Below are 15713 nucleotides of genomic sequence, written 5' to 3'. Positions count from 1 at the left end.
ATATTTAAATGGCTAACATTAACATGTGTGCCAGCCAGGTTAACATTTATGATGAACTATGATAATTAACTGATGTTGAAACTGGAGCTTTACTGACCTCTGAAATTCCTCCTAAAGTGTTATTCATTTTTGTTACAGTCAGCTGCTTCACCTGCTGCTGGGATGGGTTGTGGCAAAGAGAACAGAGAAAATCAAAATCAGAGTTTTTCTCTGAATTCAAAGCAAGGAAACAACAATATATTCTACATGGTGAAACTGATGGTTTCTGGTGTTTGGGTCTGTTTTTCTGTATTTATGCAGATAAAGTGTAAACTCAGATGAATTATACCATCAAATGTTAAAGGAAAATATCAGGATGAGTGTCTGTGAGCTGAGAAGGACGTGAAGCGAGCAGTTTATCCCAGAGCTGAAGCTGCTCTGTGTGCAGAGATGAGCTCAGATTCCTGCTGTGATTGATCAACAGTCACAGAAATGTAGACTTGTAGTTATTACTGCAGTATGGTCACAGCAGATACTGATAAACATGTATTATGAGGATGGATGATCAAGTTTCTCACTCTCTCCTTTTAATCTCAGTTTTTTTCTTCTTCACACTAAAAGAGTTTCTGTTATATTTCCCCTTGAACATCACCTTTTTAGGGCGGCATTAGGAAATAGCCCCCCTCCAAAGAGTGAATAAATGAATCATGATGATAATAAAATGATTAAAAAGCAGAGCTCAGAGTGGTAGAATGGTCAAACATGGATCCACGGGTGGTTCAACTGCATTTGGTAACGTGACTAAAGCAAATCTTTCAAATAATCCCACCATCAACGGGATGTTGTCTCCTTTACGACGGTTACTTTATTTGGTCACCGTGTGAATTTCTTTGAAATGAACCAAATACTTTTATTTGTTGGTTGTTGCATATTAGAACCTCTACAGTCAGGAAAGGAGGAGATGAGGCCTCAACAATGTTGGGTTGTAGCTGTGGTTCAGGTTAGAGTGAGTGTCCATGGAATAAATGTAAGTCAGTGAACTGGAAACATGACTGTGTTAAAACTTTTTTTTCCTTTTTATAATGAGTCTAATCAAAGGTGGACAGAAGTATCTCCACTTTGACTTTTCTGTGTCACCATCAGAGCTTCTGCACAGTGTGGAGAAAGATCCAGAAGCAGAGCTGGACTGCAGACAGCCAGTCAGAGCAGCTGTGTACAAAGTAAGACTGAACATCTGTCTGCTGATAGACTCATTTCTGAAAACTGGACTTCTTGTGTTGTTCAGACATTGAAGAGCTTTCTTTCTCTTTAGTCTCATTGTTTTTCTTTCTTTCAGCAGATGTTAGTCTGCAGGTGGTTTTAGATGAACATAAGATCAGTTTGAGGAGGAGATGTGAACGTGTGACTGAAGGAAGTGATGAAACAGGAAGTAGAACCCTCCTCAACAGGATCTACACTGAGCTCTACATCACAGAGGGACAGAGTGAGAGGTTCATACCCAACATGAGGTGAGGCAACTGGAGACAGCTTCCAAGATGGACGCACTCCATGATGCTCCAATCAGGTGCCAGGACATCTTTAAAGCCTAACCTGACCAACAGAGACCCATAAGAGTTGTTCTGACCAATGGCGTGGCTGGTGTTGGAAAAACCTTCTCAGTGCAGAAGTTCACTCTGGACTGGGCAGAGGGCTTGGAGAACCAACATGTCAGTGTGGTGGTTCTGCTTTCATTCAGGGAGCTGAACCTGATCAGAGATGAGCAGTACAGTCTTCTGGAGCTGCTCCATGTTTTCCATCCAACATTTCAGAAGGTCACAGCAGAGAAGCTGGCTGTCTCTCAGCTTTTGTTCATCTTTGACGGCCTGGATGAAAGCAGACTTTCATTGGATTTCACCAACTTTAAGCTGCTGTCTGATGTCACAGAGAAGTCATCAGTCAGCCAGCTGCTGACAAACCTCATCCAGGGGAATCTGCTTCCCTCGGCTCTCGTCTGGATAACTTCCCGACCTGCAGCAGCCAATCAGATCCCTCCTACATGTGTTGACAGGCTAACAAAAGTACGAGGCTTCACTGACGCCCAGAAGGAGGAGTACTTCAGGAGGAGATTCAGTGATGAAGAGCTGTCCAGCAGAATCATCTCCCACATGAAGACATCCAGGAGCCTCCACATCATGTGTAGTATCCCAGTCTTCTGCTGGATCACTGCTACAGTTCTGGAGCACATGTTGACTACAGAGCAGAGTGGAGAGCTGCCCAAGACCCTGACTGACATGTACTCACACTTCCTGCTGGTTCAGACAACGAGGAAGAAGAACAAGTACCATGAGGGACATGAGACGAGTCCACAGGAGCTGACGGAGGCTGACAGAGAAGTTCTTCTGAAGCTGGGAAGGCTTGCGTTTGAACATCTGGAGAAAGGAAACATCATGTTCTACCAAGAAGACCTGAAGCAGTGTTGTCTGGATGTGACAGAGGCCTCGGTGTACTCAGGAGTTTGTACAGAGATCTTCAAAAGAGAGTGTGTGATCTTCCAGAAACCAGTCTACTGCTTTGTTCATCTGAGCATTCAGGAGTTTCTGGCTGCAGTCTACATGTTCCACTGTCACACCAACAGGAAAACAAAGGCACTGAAGAACTTCCTTAAACCAAAATCTTTGACCAAGATGATTTCCAGTGTTTTTGATCTCCAATCACTTGATGTATTTCTGAGGAGAGTCATGGAGAAATCCCTCCAGAGTAAAAATGGCCACCTGGACCTGTTTGTTCGCTTCCTTCATGGCCTCTGTCTGGAGTCCAACCAGAGACTCTTAGTAGGTCTGCTGGGTCAGACAGAGATCAGTCCAGGAACCATCCAGAGAGTCATCAAAAACCTGAAGAAGATGAACAGTGATGAAATCTCTCCTGACAGAAGCATCAACATCTTCCACTGTCTGATGGAGATGAACGACCTCTCAGTACATCAGGAGATCCAAGAGTTCCTGAAGTCAGAGAACAGATCAGAGAAGGAACTCTCTGAGATCCAATGCTCAGCTCTAGCCTTCATGCTGCAGATGTCAGAGGAGGTTCTGGATGAGTTGGACCTGCAGAAGTACAGAACATCAGAGCAGGGACGACGGAGACTGATTCCAGCTGTGAGGAACTGCAGAAAGACTGTGTGAGTCCAGATATGATCATTAACATCATTAATCAGTGTAGGTTAGTAGTTTAATTTTGAAAATAAAATAAGATTGTAACCACAAAGTGTTTGTGTCCGTACGCTGCAACCTTCCACACCATTCCTTTATTGTACAGACTCAGCAGCAGCTCCATGAATCCCAAATCCAAGAGTGGAGAACAGATTTGAAGTGTGTCACATCCATGCAGTCACAGCTGTTTCCACCATGTTTCCACTGATATTAATCCTGTTCAATGACACGTTTCATATCAGTGAATATGTTCTTTAGGACGTCCACTGACATGTTTAAGTGTCCTGCTGGAAATCACTCAAAGCATCCATGAAATCCATGAAAAATCCTTTTAGTGTTTCTAACTTCACCCTCTGTCCTCTTTCTCTCTCCATCCTCCTCACTGCTTCTTTCACTGATAATCACACAAACATTGTATTCAGCTACAAAATAACACAATAATATCATCTGATGATCATTATTATAAGAGCAGGATCCATATTTGATATCAGAGTAACACACTGCTTGGTTATGTGCAGTCATCATCAGTGACTGTGGGTCAAACAGAAGCTCTCTGATTGGTTGCTGACCTTGGTCACCTGTCCACTCTCACCTGTTTGTGTTTGCTCTCTCTTTTCTGTCTCCATCCTCTCTCTCCTTTCTCTCCCTCTCTGTCTTTGTACCGTCACTCAGGTCCAATGGAAACAATGACATTTACAAACCAATCAAAGACAAACTGATCTATGTCAGGTTATAACAATATTCAAAGTGAATACAGGCTGCTGCTGGACACAGACAGGTAACATCATTTTGACTTGCTGTCACCTGGATCTGGACTCATAAACACTGAAGCCCTGAACAGGAATACAAATCATTTTCTGCCAACTAGCGACACACCAGCAGATAATGGCTCAGAAAGCTAAAACGAGCCAATCATTTTTGTGTTTAGTTCCCCTGAAATCAGATCTGATATCAGCAGCTCTGAGTTCATTCATCATTATTGTCCAGTGATGAGATTTCTGCTCCGTTTGGTAACAGTCAGCAGGTTTTTCCTGCGTGTGGACGTGAACAGTCGTACCTGACAGCAGGTAGCAAACAGAGATCATCTTTCCAGCTGGAACTCTTCACTGAGCTGAACTCATTCAAAATGTTCTGGAGTCAGATTCAAAACAGGAAACAGTCCAAATGTGTGTCTTCACTCTGACTCTGGATCAGATCTCAGTGACAGACTGTGGACATTATGGAAGCCTAAATGTGACACCATCTTCCTCCTTCATCTGCAGATTAAAGCCAAACAAAGATTCTCATTAAAAGTCTGCAGGTCTGAGAGAGACTCAATCGTTGTGTCATGTCAAACACAGTAAGAGGAGCTGAAGCACAGATGTGAAGAGCAGATTCATCAGATTATGACCTCACTCTGTTTTGTCTTCATATACATTCAGTCTGCTTTTATAATAACACATTTTATATTTTCTATCATCACAGACTGACTCACTGTCGACTCTCAGAGTCTCACTGTGAAGTTGTGTCCTCAGCTCTGAAGTCCAACCCCTCCCATCTTACAGAGCTGGACATGAATGGGAACAAGCTGCAGGATTCAGGGATGAAACTTCTGTGTGCTGGACTGGAGAGTCCAAACTGTCGACTGGAGACTCTGAGGTGAGTTCACTGACTGCGGCTGTTGTAGTTTTTCTATAATTCAGGTCTTTGATTGATGTTTGAAACTTTCTTTAGTTCCTTAAATGTTCAGGATGTGTCTGAAGACAAATGTGAAGAAGTTTGAGTGCTTTCAGAAATGTTGTCTTTCCAAACGACTGAACAAAAGTTTTTCCTTTTGGCTCCAAATAGAAGTGACAGACTTCAGGCAGGGTTCATTTAAAGGCTGACAGAAGTGGAGTGGTGACGGGGAGATGTTTGACAGGACAGAGTTTAAGTATCCACAGTTTCATGTTGTGCTCCATCAGTCAGTGAAGATGAAGTCAGTGCTGATGAGGCTGCAGAGTGTGTGAGGGATGTGAATGAGGATGATGAAGATCTGATGATAGCAGATAAAAACAGGCTGCAGAGACTTTGAGCCATACAGGGCACACAGTGTGTGTACAGAACAGCTGAAATCATTATGGAGGCCTCACTGGAATATGGAAGCATCATAGTACAGCTTCAGTGAATCCTTAAAGTCTCTTATATGAGATGAAAAATGAAGCAACCAGAGCTTTTTCATGAGTGGAAATCCACGGTGACTGTGAGCTGCTGCTACAGCCTCCAGATTAGCCAGCAGCTCATCCTGCTCAACATTTCCTCACCAACTTTAATGGAAGTGTGATGTTTTCAGCTGGAGTGATGGTCAGGGTGGCCTCCCTCTCCTCTTCTTCTCCTCTTCCTCTTTCATTTGTAAAGCCACTTCTGCTGCTTTCATTCATTTGGAAGTCCTGTAGCTGAGTTCGGGAGAGACTAACAGCCTCGGCAGCAGAGGGGAGAAAGACTGTAACACCACCACTTTACTCTGTTCTACCTGTCACATCATTTTATCAGGAAACAAATATGCTCATGTTTTTACTATGTCTGTCTTGAAGATGTAAGAAGATCAAATGGTGCTTTTTATTATTGTGTTGGTTTGTTTCCTGTCTCTTGGATGGAGCCCAGCTGTGCGTGGCCCCTGGGCCTGTGGTCAGAGTGTGTGCTGGATAATCCGGCCCAGGATTAGGCCAAACTGACATGGGATGAAATGTCTGTCACATAATTGAGCTTAGTGTAGTTTCATTTCTGCACAATTTAAAAACAACCAAAACTTTTTTCTGTCTTTTCTATGTTATACAGTAGACTTTCTTTTATACTGTGTCCAAAAGGAGCAGCTTTTACTTTGAAGGGGAGGCGTCTCTGTTTCCTCTTCAGGTTGGATGATGGAAGCAAATTAGTGTGTGATGTTCTTTCAGTGTTGCACTTTGTAGACGCTCCCTGAGCACTGGTCTCACAGCCAGCTGCACATAGAGACCAGTGTTGTTAGTCCAGGTCAGAAGATGACTTGTTGGAATGAAAATGAGCTTGTAGTTTGTCTGCTTTAATCATGTGACTGGAAAAAGGTGTTGGACTTCAAATATGTCCATTTCTTTCACACTTCACCTCTAAAAGTGAAGCCTTGTGGTTCCTGGAAGGAAAAACACGACTTTTTCAAGTCTTTTTCCTGTTTTTATGATAAATGTACAACTTTAATGTGAAACATTCAGAGTTTTTTCTCTTGTTGTGTTTGTTTGAAGCTGCTTCCTGTTGGCTTCAGCTGTTTGGAGTTTCCGTTTTCTAAACTTCTACATTCTGAACCTTCTTCAGCTCTGAACAGATGATGAAACACTGAATGATTTCTATGGAACGCCAGGACTGCCATAATGAATTAATTAAATACACCATTAAATAATTAATTAAATGTGGCAATATTTAATTAAAATGGGAAATAATTAATTAAATAAATAGTTATGACACATGTAATTAATTAATTATTGACACATTTAATTAATTATTTATGTATTTCACATTTTAATTAATTATTGACACATTTAATTAATTATTTAATGATATATTTATTTATTTCATTTTGGCAGTCCTGGCGTCTGGCTCTCATCATGAAATAATTTTATCTGTCAACCTCACCCATCAAACTCAGGGGGCGGGGTTAACGCTGATCGACTCAAAACCATTGCTTTGGCCTGGTGGCCATTGTTTTTAGCACACAACAACCAGCATGTGGAAACTAACAGAACTGAACTTTGAAAAACCCTGTTTGTGTGTGTCACCAAATACAGTTTTAATATTTTTTTAGAATGTAGTGGTTTAATCCTCATGTGTCTGGTCGGTTTCTCAAGATACAGCCTCTTTGCAAAAGTGCTTCGATGATTTCGGAGATGTCTGCCCAGCCCAGTCTCACGGCAAAGCGGGGATAGACCCGCTCGCCTCGCAAGCAATCGAGCTGTTATTACCACCGACAAAGCACAGGCCCCGGTACACAGCTGTAATAACCCCCGCTGACACGGACTTCTTTTACTGAGGTTATATTTATCAGGGTTTTATTTCCTGATGTTCTTATGTGTCCTACGTGTTTCACTCGCCAATTCTGAATTATAACTAACATTAAAAACATGTTTAAGGAGGAGAGAGAGCAAATAAATTCGATTAACAGCTGATCTTTGGGTTTTTGTTCAGTAATCAGCGTGACCTGTGTATAAACGCATAAAAGAGATAACGTTGGTGTTTCCGTCATGTAGTAACTGCTGGCTTTAACTGTACAAAGGTTGTTCGAAACTATGACACACATACAGACTTCATGATGTTCGGCTAATATTTTTATTGTGAATATTAATCATGAGGGTAAACGGACCTGTACACCATGGAGCAAGATCAGCATATCCACGATATCTTCAGCTCTCTGAGGTAACACAGAGTTTCCCAGCTGACTAATCTAACTGTCATCTACGAATAATTCACGGGTCATATCAATATGATTTTACAGAAAAGCATCCTTAATACTGCCAACTATTCCAGAGACGTGAAAATCTACAGCAACACAAAAATATAGCAGTCTAACGCAACACTGTAACAGAGATGAACCGTCAGTTTGTCAAAGCGGAATGAAAGCGATTGGTTGAACAGGTGTTCGTGATCTGTGTTTTCTGCATTTTCATCAGCGTAAGAGACTCAGCAGCAGATTAGAATAACAGTTACACATTTAATAAATTACCAAATGAACGCAAGAAACGAGCAAACCTGTTCTGACAATTTGAGTTTGTGTTCCCTCAGCTGCAGACTTGCTGCTGTTTAAATGTTTGAGAGGAAGATTAGATATAAAGCAAACGTCAAACATAGACTCAGTCTGCGTTCACATTTGATATGAGGCCAGGACGGATAATGGCTGTGTCCTGTTTTAAGATCATACATGTAAAATTGTTGTCTGACCTCCGTCGATCCAGCCGCTCAGAGTTAACTGAAGTTAACTTGGATAAATTATAGTTAAGGAGTATCACAGATAACACCCACGTGAGCTGTGTGACTGTTCACCACTACACTGAAATCAGTAGGCTATTACTGAAATACACGTGCTATTTCATAAACTATGATATAAATAGGGAGGTCCTACTAACATGTTTAGTTTTAAAGGACACCTTCCTGCCTTTAGTCTCATTCATGAGCAGTATTAGTTTTCTTCTAACATCCAGAAGTCTGCACGGTGTGTTTCATAGTTTGTAACAAACCTTTGACAGTTAAACATAACATGACCGAAAAAGCAAAAAATAAATAAATAAATGAATAAAAAGAGAGAGAGAGAGAAAAAAATATCACACAAATTATATGTTAACCTCATTTATTTTTAGTTAAGTAAACTCTAAAAATTCTAACAGATCGCTGGTGCTTGGAAAACCTATTAAAAAACAGATGATATAATATTTCTGTCCAGGTTGCAGTCTGCATTATGAACATGTAGTTGGAAACTCTGCTCCTCTCGGTGGAAATGCGCCTTCTCTTTCCTCTTTGTATAAAAACATTTTAAAAGTCAGTTTAATCTCAAAATTTACTGTTAAATCCAAAACACACCAGATAAAGAAAAGCGAATGGTTCAGTCTAACACATGTGCCAGTGAACCATTAAACGTCTGTAAAACTGTGCAGTTATGAAACGTAACTTTAACCTCAGCCAAACCGATTTGTTCAGTTGTAAATAAAACAGCGAAGTAAACGTGACCCGACAGACAAAACATGAGTGAATTAAGTCCAGCGTTTAACCACTGAGAGCTAAAACTCAGGTGAGGTTTCAAAGCTGTGTGCCGGTGATTGGACATCAGCCGCTGATAAAGTGGGTTCGCCTATAAAGTGCTCTGTTGGGAAACAAGCTCCAGCAGCTCTGCGCTCGGGAAAAACTATATTTACTTATCTTGTGCAGAAAAATGTGCTGACGTTGCGTAATATCGAGCACCGGCTGCCCAGTTAAACTGTGACTATCACCAGGTAATGTGGACGTGTTTCTTGAATTAGCAGCAGGTGTTAAACAGCTGACAGGTGAGGAGGAGGATGCATGCAGGTAAACTGAGGGCCTGTTGAGCTGATCGCTGCTGTCGTGAGAAAAATGTCAGCTCGTTCTTTATGTTACAGAAGCACAGAGACACAAGAGCAGGTGGAAAGAGACGATCGTTCGGTGAAAATGAGAATCTGCGAATGCAACACGTGGAACACGGAGAGTGGAATATGTCAACAAACCGGTTAACGTAACCCCCTCGGTGCACTCTGCATGCTGACTGTTAGCAGAGCTACTGAAATCTCTGAAAACATCTGAGCACTTTTGCAAACATGTTCTATGTTGACAACCTGACCAGACATGTGAAGATTACAGCGCGACATTCGCAGCTAAAACACTGTTAAAAGTGTAGTTGGTGACAGAAAAACGGGGTATTTTAAAACTACACCACCAACATTGCTGCCTGTGATTTGAAATGCATTCTGGGATACCTACACAAGCAATCGATTATCTAGGATCGACCTGTTTTGACTTACTTTGCACGGCAACCAATCAAATGTTAGAGAAGCTGCATGGGCAGCGTTAACCCCGCCCCCTGCGTTTGATGGGTGAGGTTGACAGATAAAATTAATTCATGATGAGAGCCAGGCGCCAGGACTGCCAAAATGAAATAAATAAATATATCATTAAATAATTAATTAAATGTGTCAATAATTAATTAAAATGTGAAATACATAAATAATTAATTAAATGTGTCAATAATTAATTAATTAAATATGTCAATAAATAATGAAATGTGTCAATAATTAATTAAAATGTGAAATACATAAATAATTAATTAAATGTGTCAATAATTAATTAATTACATGTGTCAAAACTATTTATTTAATTAATTAATACCAATTTTAATTAATTATTGCCACATTTAATTAATTATTTAATGGTGTATTTAAATAATTCATTATGGCAGTCCTGGCGTTCCATAGATTTCAAGCTCACACTTTGTCTAATAAATTTACATCTTTCATTCTTTATACAGATTGATGAGCTGTGATTTGTCAGAGATCAGCTGTGATTATCTGGCAGCAGCACTGAAGTCCAACCCCTCCCATCTGAGAGAGCTGGACCTGAGTTTCAACAACAAGCTGCAGGATCCAGAAGTGAAGCATCTGTGTGGTTTTCTGGAGAGTCCAGGGTGTGGACTTGAAACTCTGAGGTCAGTCAGCATGTTGTAGTTGTGCTGAGATGAATATGATGTGAAAGTTGTGCTGACACTAAACTGCAGACATCAGGCTGATATTATACTGATCCACACTGAGGATATTCATGGTGAAGTCTGTTTTCTTCTTCTCTGGTTTAGTCCATTGACTGCTGCAGAACAATGTTCACATTTCAAACAGTGATACTCAACATATGGCCGCGGCCCACACGCGGCCTGCCCACCTTTCCTGATTCAGAGAGAGGGGACCCTGATTAACTGTGTAGTGTTCTTCCTCACAGTTCTAAGTATCAGACACAACAATGAATACGCCACAGCTGACTGTCTTTAGCAGGTCAAAGGTCACGGCACACAGCAGACAGTGGGAAATATTATAATTCTGATCATTTATTAGCACATCTGTATAAAAACAAAGCTGACATTGTGAGACTTGATCAGAGGTGTGATCATCACAGCAGAGGCCTTTGTGTCAAAGTCACTGAGGATCAAACAGAAACACATGAAGCAGATTTTCCTGTTCTGGCTTTTTATAGCAGATAACTTTCAAAATATTCTGCAGTCGATCAAAAACTGAAGCAAACCATCAATCAACATGTGAACATGACCTGATGCTGCTGAAGTGAAGCAAAGTTACAGAGGTTTGATTACAGACACAGCTGAGAGTTTGTAATCTGTCATCATTTTAAAAGGTTTAAATTTCTTCAGTATTGAACAGCAGAAATGAGGCTTTGTTTTCGGAGGCTGATAGCAGTGTACACAACAGCAGACTGGTGCGTAATAAGCAGTGAATAATGCGGAAAACAGATTTTTGAAGGTAAACCGTTCTTGAAGTACACTGAGAGAGAGAGAGCTGTGCAGGAAGTAAACATCAAAGTCAGAGAGAATTCATGACGATGTTCATCAAACGTAAAGCGTAGTTTGGATCTTCTTTTTCTGCTGGTTCGGTCAGTTTTTGTTGGAGACAGATGAAACCTGCAGCTTCAGGATCTGTGAGCTGTCCACTTTCAGCCCTGATGGCGTGTCCTTGTACGTGCCTTCGAGTGAACGATCCACGCTCTGTGTTTCCATCTTTGTGTGTTTAGCTGCTCTCATTTACTGTTTTATCTGTTTGGTTGTTGTTGAAATACTTTTGGAGCTTTAACCTGTGATTCTGGCAAAATACATTTATATTAAAAATTGATTCAGGATTCAATGAATCAACAGCGCTTTATTCAAATTAAAACCATTTAAATAGGAAAATCCATTTTTTTTACACCCGCCTCTAATGCTGGGTAATGTCAGCTGGTCCATGTGCAGCTGGCTGTGAGGCGCAGGGAGCGTCTACAAAGTGCAACACTGAAAGAACATCATCCATAAATATTGAGTAATAACTGGACTCTTTGGTTTTTTGAGGAAAATGATTCAATAACTTGCTGCTAATACACAACATTTCATCATATTTACTCATAACCCTCTTTTTTCTGACCACTTGAATCCCATTTGAATTTGCAATAAACGATCCACAGAGTTTGGTGACAATAATGACAGTAGATGTTTGTGTGAAAGTGCTGGAAGCAAATTAGTGTGTGATGTTCTTTCAGTGTTGCACTTTGTAGACGCTCCCTGAGCACTGGTCTCACAGCCAGCTGCACATAGAGACCAGTGTTGTTAGTCCAGGTCAGAAGATGACTTGTTGGAATGAAAATGAGCTGGTAGTTTGTCTGCTTTAATATTGTGACTGGAAAAAGGTGTTGGACTTCAAATATGTCCATTTCTTTCGCACTTCGCCTTTAAAAGTGAAGCCATGTGGTTCCTGGAAGGAAAAACATGACTTTTTCAAGTCTTTGATAAATGTACAACTTTAATGTGAAACATTCAGAGTTTTTCTCTTGTTGTGTTTGTTTGAAGCTACTTCCTGTTGGCTTCAGCTGTTTGGAGTTTCCATTTTCTAAACTTCTACATTCTGAACTTTCTTCAGCTCTGAACAGATGATGAAACACTGAATGATTTCAAGCTCACACTTTGTCTAATAAACTTACATCTTTCATTTTTTATACAGATTGTGGGGCTGTGGTTGGTCAGAGATCAGCTGTGATTATCTGGCAGCAGCGCTGAAGTCCAACCCCTCCCATCTGAGAGAGCTGGACCTGAGTTTCCACAACAACTACCTGCAGGATTCAGGAGTGAATCATCTGTGTGGTTTCCTGGAGAGTCCAGGATGTGGACTTGAAACTCTGAGGTCAGTCAGCATGTTTTAGTTGTGCTGAGATGAATATGATGTGAAAGTTGTGCTGACACTAAACTGCAGACATCAGGCTGATATTATACTGATCCACACTGAGGATCTTCATGGTAAAGTCTGTTTTCTTCTTCTCTGGTTTAGTCCATTGACTGCAGCAGAACAATGTTCACATTTCAAACAGTGATACTCAACATATGGCCCGCGGCCCACACGCGGCCTGCCCACCTTTCCTTATTCAGAGAGAGGGGGCCCTGATTAACTGTTGTTACGGGTTCAGATATTGAGGGTGAGCACAAAAACAATAATGGTCCAGAAGAGCTTCGGTCAAACCATGATTTTAATGAACACATGCGTGGGGAGATGAACACTGCACACAGACAGCATCGATCTCCAAATGGTGGAGCATTTCTGAAACTCTTATAGCCACTGTTGACCCCCACCTAGTCGTAAAAGCCTAAACATTCACATTTTTCTAACTCCTAGCGAGCCTGACTTATGTCATTGGCTCCCTATTTTGTCTGCCTTTAACAACGGCGGGAGTGAAGCTCCCGTGGAATGTGCTCTGTCTCCTCTACTATCAGAAAAGCAAGGTCCTGACTCTCTGAAAACAGTATTTCTTATAACTCAGCAGTATAATGCATCATAAACAATATCATTCATTCACAATAAATCAGCAGTCCAATGTAATACAAATCAGTTTAACAAATGTAATAGTTATCACCTTCTTCTAATTCAGGAGAATAATGCAAACTATCCATCCATCCATTCGCTTCCGCTTATCCTTTTCAGGGTCGCGGGGGGCGCTGGAGCCTATCCCAGCTGTCATAGGGCGAGAGGCAGGGTCCACCCTGGACAGTTCGCCAGTCTGTCGCAGGGCCAACACACAGGGACAGACAACCATTCGCACTCACATTCATTCGCACATTCACACCTAGTGACAATTTGGGTTATCCAATTAACCTATCCCCACAAGCTGCTTGTCTTTGGACAGTGGGAGGAAGCCGGAGTACCCGGAGGGAACCCACGCGAACACGGGGAGAACATGCAAACTCCACACAGAAAGACCCCGGCCTGATGTTGGAATTGAACTCAGGACCTTCTTGCTGTGCGGCAACAGTGCTAACCACCGTGCCACCGTGCTGCCGTAATGCAAACTAAAACTACATAATCATTTCACAATCCTTAATTAGGGGCATAACATGGCATAAAATAATATTATAATCTCACAATTCCCCCTTTTGATCTCTTTAAAAAGAGATCACCCACACCCTAGAATCCAGGTTTGCGAGGTCCATTTCTTCTTCTTGGTCCTAAGGCCCTCTGTCCCCCTTTAACGGGTGGACCATATGTGGGATGACCTCTGTGTTTGCGCAGTTCAGATGCAAGAAAAACTATGATTACAACAACAATAGTAGGTACAGATGACACTTCCATCACTCTCCAGTCCTCTTACAGCTTTATTTTGGTGCTCCAGTTTCCCCAACCTCATTTTGGTGCCACCTTGTACCTTTCAAACGTACTCAGACTAGAACCTCTGTCCAAGGAGCTTTTAACCTTTACTTTATTGCTGCAGCTATCAGTGTCTTCCAGTCGGGTGATTCTCTGCTCTTCTTTCTTCGACCTCAGGGGTTAGACCACCCTTCAGTCGTTGCACAGATCAGGGGATTATTCTGCCCCGATTTCCAAACAACGATCTGTGTATTCTGGGGTCACCGCCATGTCCCCCTTTTTACCAAGAGCCTCTCGAACCTCGTTGGTCTAATGTTCCTGGTTTTTCGCCAACCCCTGCATGGTTATTGCTGTGTTTATGGGATCCATCCTTTTGAGGTGACTAGCTGGAGCCCAAACTGCATGACCCTTGGCCCCAGTTGCTGTCTCGGCAGTCTCCACGTCTATCTCTGCTGCGAAGGATCCTCATATCTCCGTGACCTCGTCTGGTGTCTTTTCCTTTCTCTGAAGAAAACCAAAACACTTCTCTGCCTAGCCTTGAAAATCTAATGTTATTATTCATTGTTCCTCTAGTGAATCAAAATTGGTTTAGCATATTCAGAATGTTCAGGACTCTCTGACCCAGGGACTTATTCTCATTATAATCTATGTTTGTGTAAGCGTGTTTGCATTTAGCCCTCTGCACTCAAAGTCAATACCTACAATATATCAGTCCGGACATCATGCCGAATGAAGCTTATGACCTTCTAAAGACTGAGTGCCAACTCATTATGAGCACATTTGCAATGAGTATATGAAAATAAAAATAACCACTTATTTTAGTAAAAGAAATCAAAAACAAATTAACCATTTTACTTCTACCATTTGCCACCTTTTTACAAAAATCATGTATTTCTTTCAGCCTTCCGTCCTACAATTTCCTCTCCAGTGCAATACTCAGCTTCTCATGAACACAGGCATTTTATCCTCTAAACGCTATTCAGTTTATTTCAATCATTAATGCTTAAACATGAAAATCATGATTTATACTTCTCACTGGTTCTCTAAAAAAGTCTGGGAACCTTTGGGTCATTACAAGCTTAAGTTTTACCATACCTAAATTATTAAACACACAAATAAAGTCATGGAATATTCATAAAACCATTGTTTGATGTTAAAACTCATCTTCCCCCTTTTTGACACACTCCCATGTGTCAATTCACCTGGAGCTAGAAATTAAAAGAAAAGTTTAGTGACATCATATCTCAGGAAGTATCAGAAATTCTCCTCTCGAGTATCGTTGCCCCAGTCTTGTCATCCTGTGTTAGGGAATGAAATCAGTTTAGTTATTATGTTAAATCTGTGAAACTCCTGGCTCCGCCCAGAGCCTGTGTCCGCAGAACTGCCTAGAAACAAAATCTGTATTAATATGAACTTCACATTTGAAATGCCGTTTTTTTCTCTTTTTTTCCCACTGTTTTTTCCCTCACTGACCACAGCAGGGGAATCTATGTCTTGATTCAGCCATGAATCAAGCTCACCTTATTCATCACTGAGCCAAACCGTCACTGGCATCTGATAGTGCGGCACTGCATATTCTTCCCTTGATGTCACTATTTTCAATCTGTTAATTAGAGTGCTTAAACATGAAGTAGACTGCGTCCACAACAAGTCAATACAGCTGTGAATGTGACCTATTACCAATCTA

At 41.3% G+C, this 15713-nt stretch overlaps 1 protein-coding gene across 1 annotated transcript; it reads left to right on the top strand.

Annotated features, from left to right (window-relative positions):
* Positions 1–2064: 2064 nt before the first annotated feature.
* Positions 2065–3900, top strand: LOC148105793 (protein NLRC3-like). The gene is made up of 2 exons (XM_087839014.1): positions 2065–3133; positions 3837–3900. Exons 1-2 carry the CDS (start codon positions 2124–2126, stop codon positions 3898–3900), a joined length of 1074 nt encoding a protein of 357 aa, XP_087695140.1. The 5' UTR covers positions 2065–2123.
* Positions 3901–15713: the final 11813 nt, after the last annotated feature.

This window comes from Neolamprologus brichardi, chromosome 3 (assembly GCF_056152115.1).
Source record: "Neolamprologus brichardi isolate AB-2024 chromosome 3, ASM5615211v1, whole genome shotgun sequence".
NCBI classification, from domain to species: domain Eukaryota; kingdom Metazoa; phylum Chordata; class Actinopteri; order Cichliformes; family Cichlidae; genus Neolamprologus; species Neolamprologus brichardi.
This window is presented reverse-complemented; position numbering and strand designations above follow the sequence as displayed.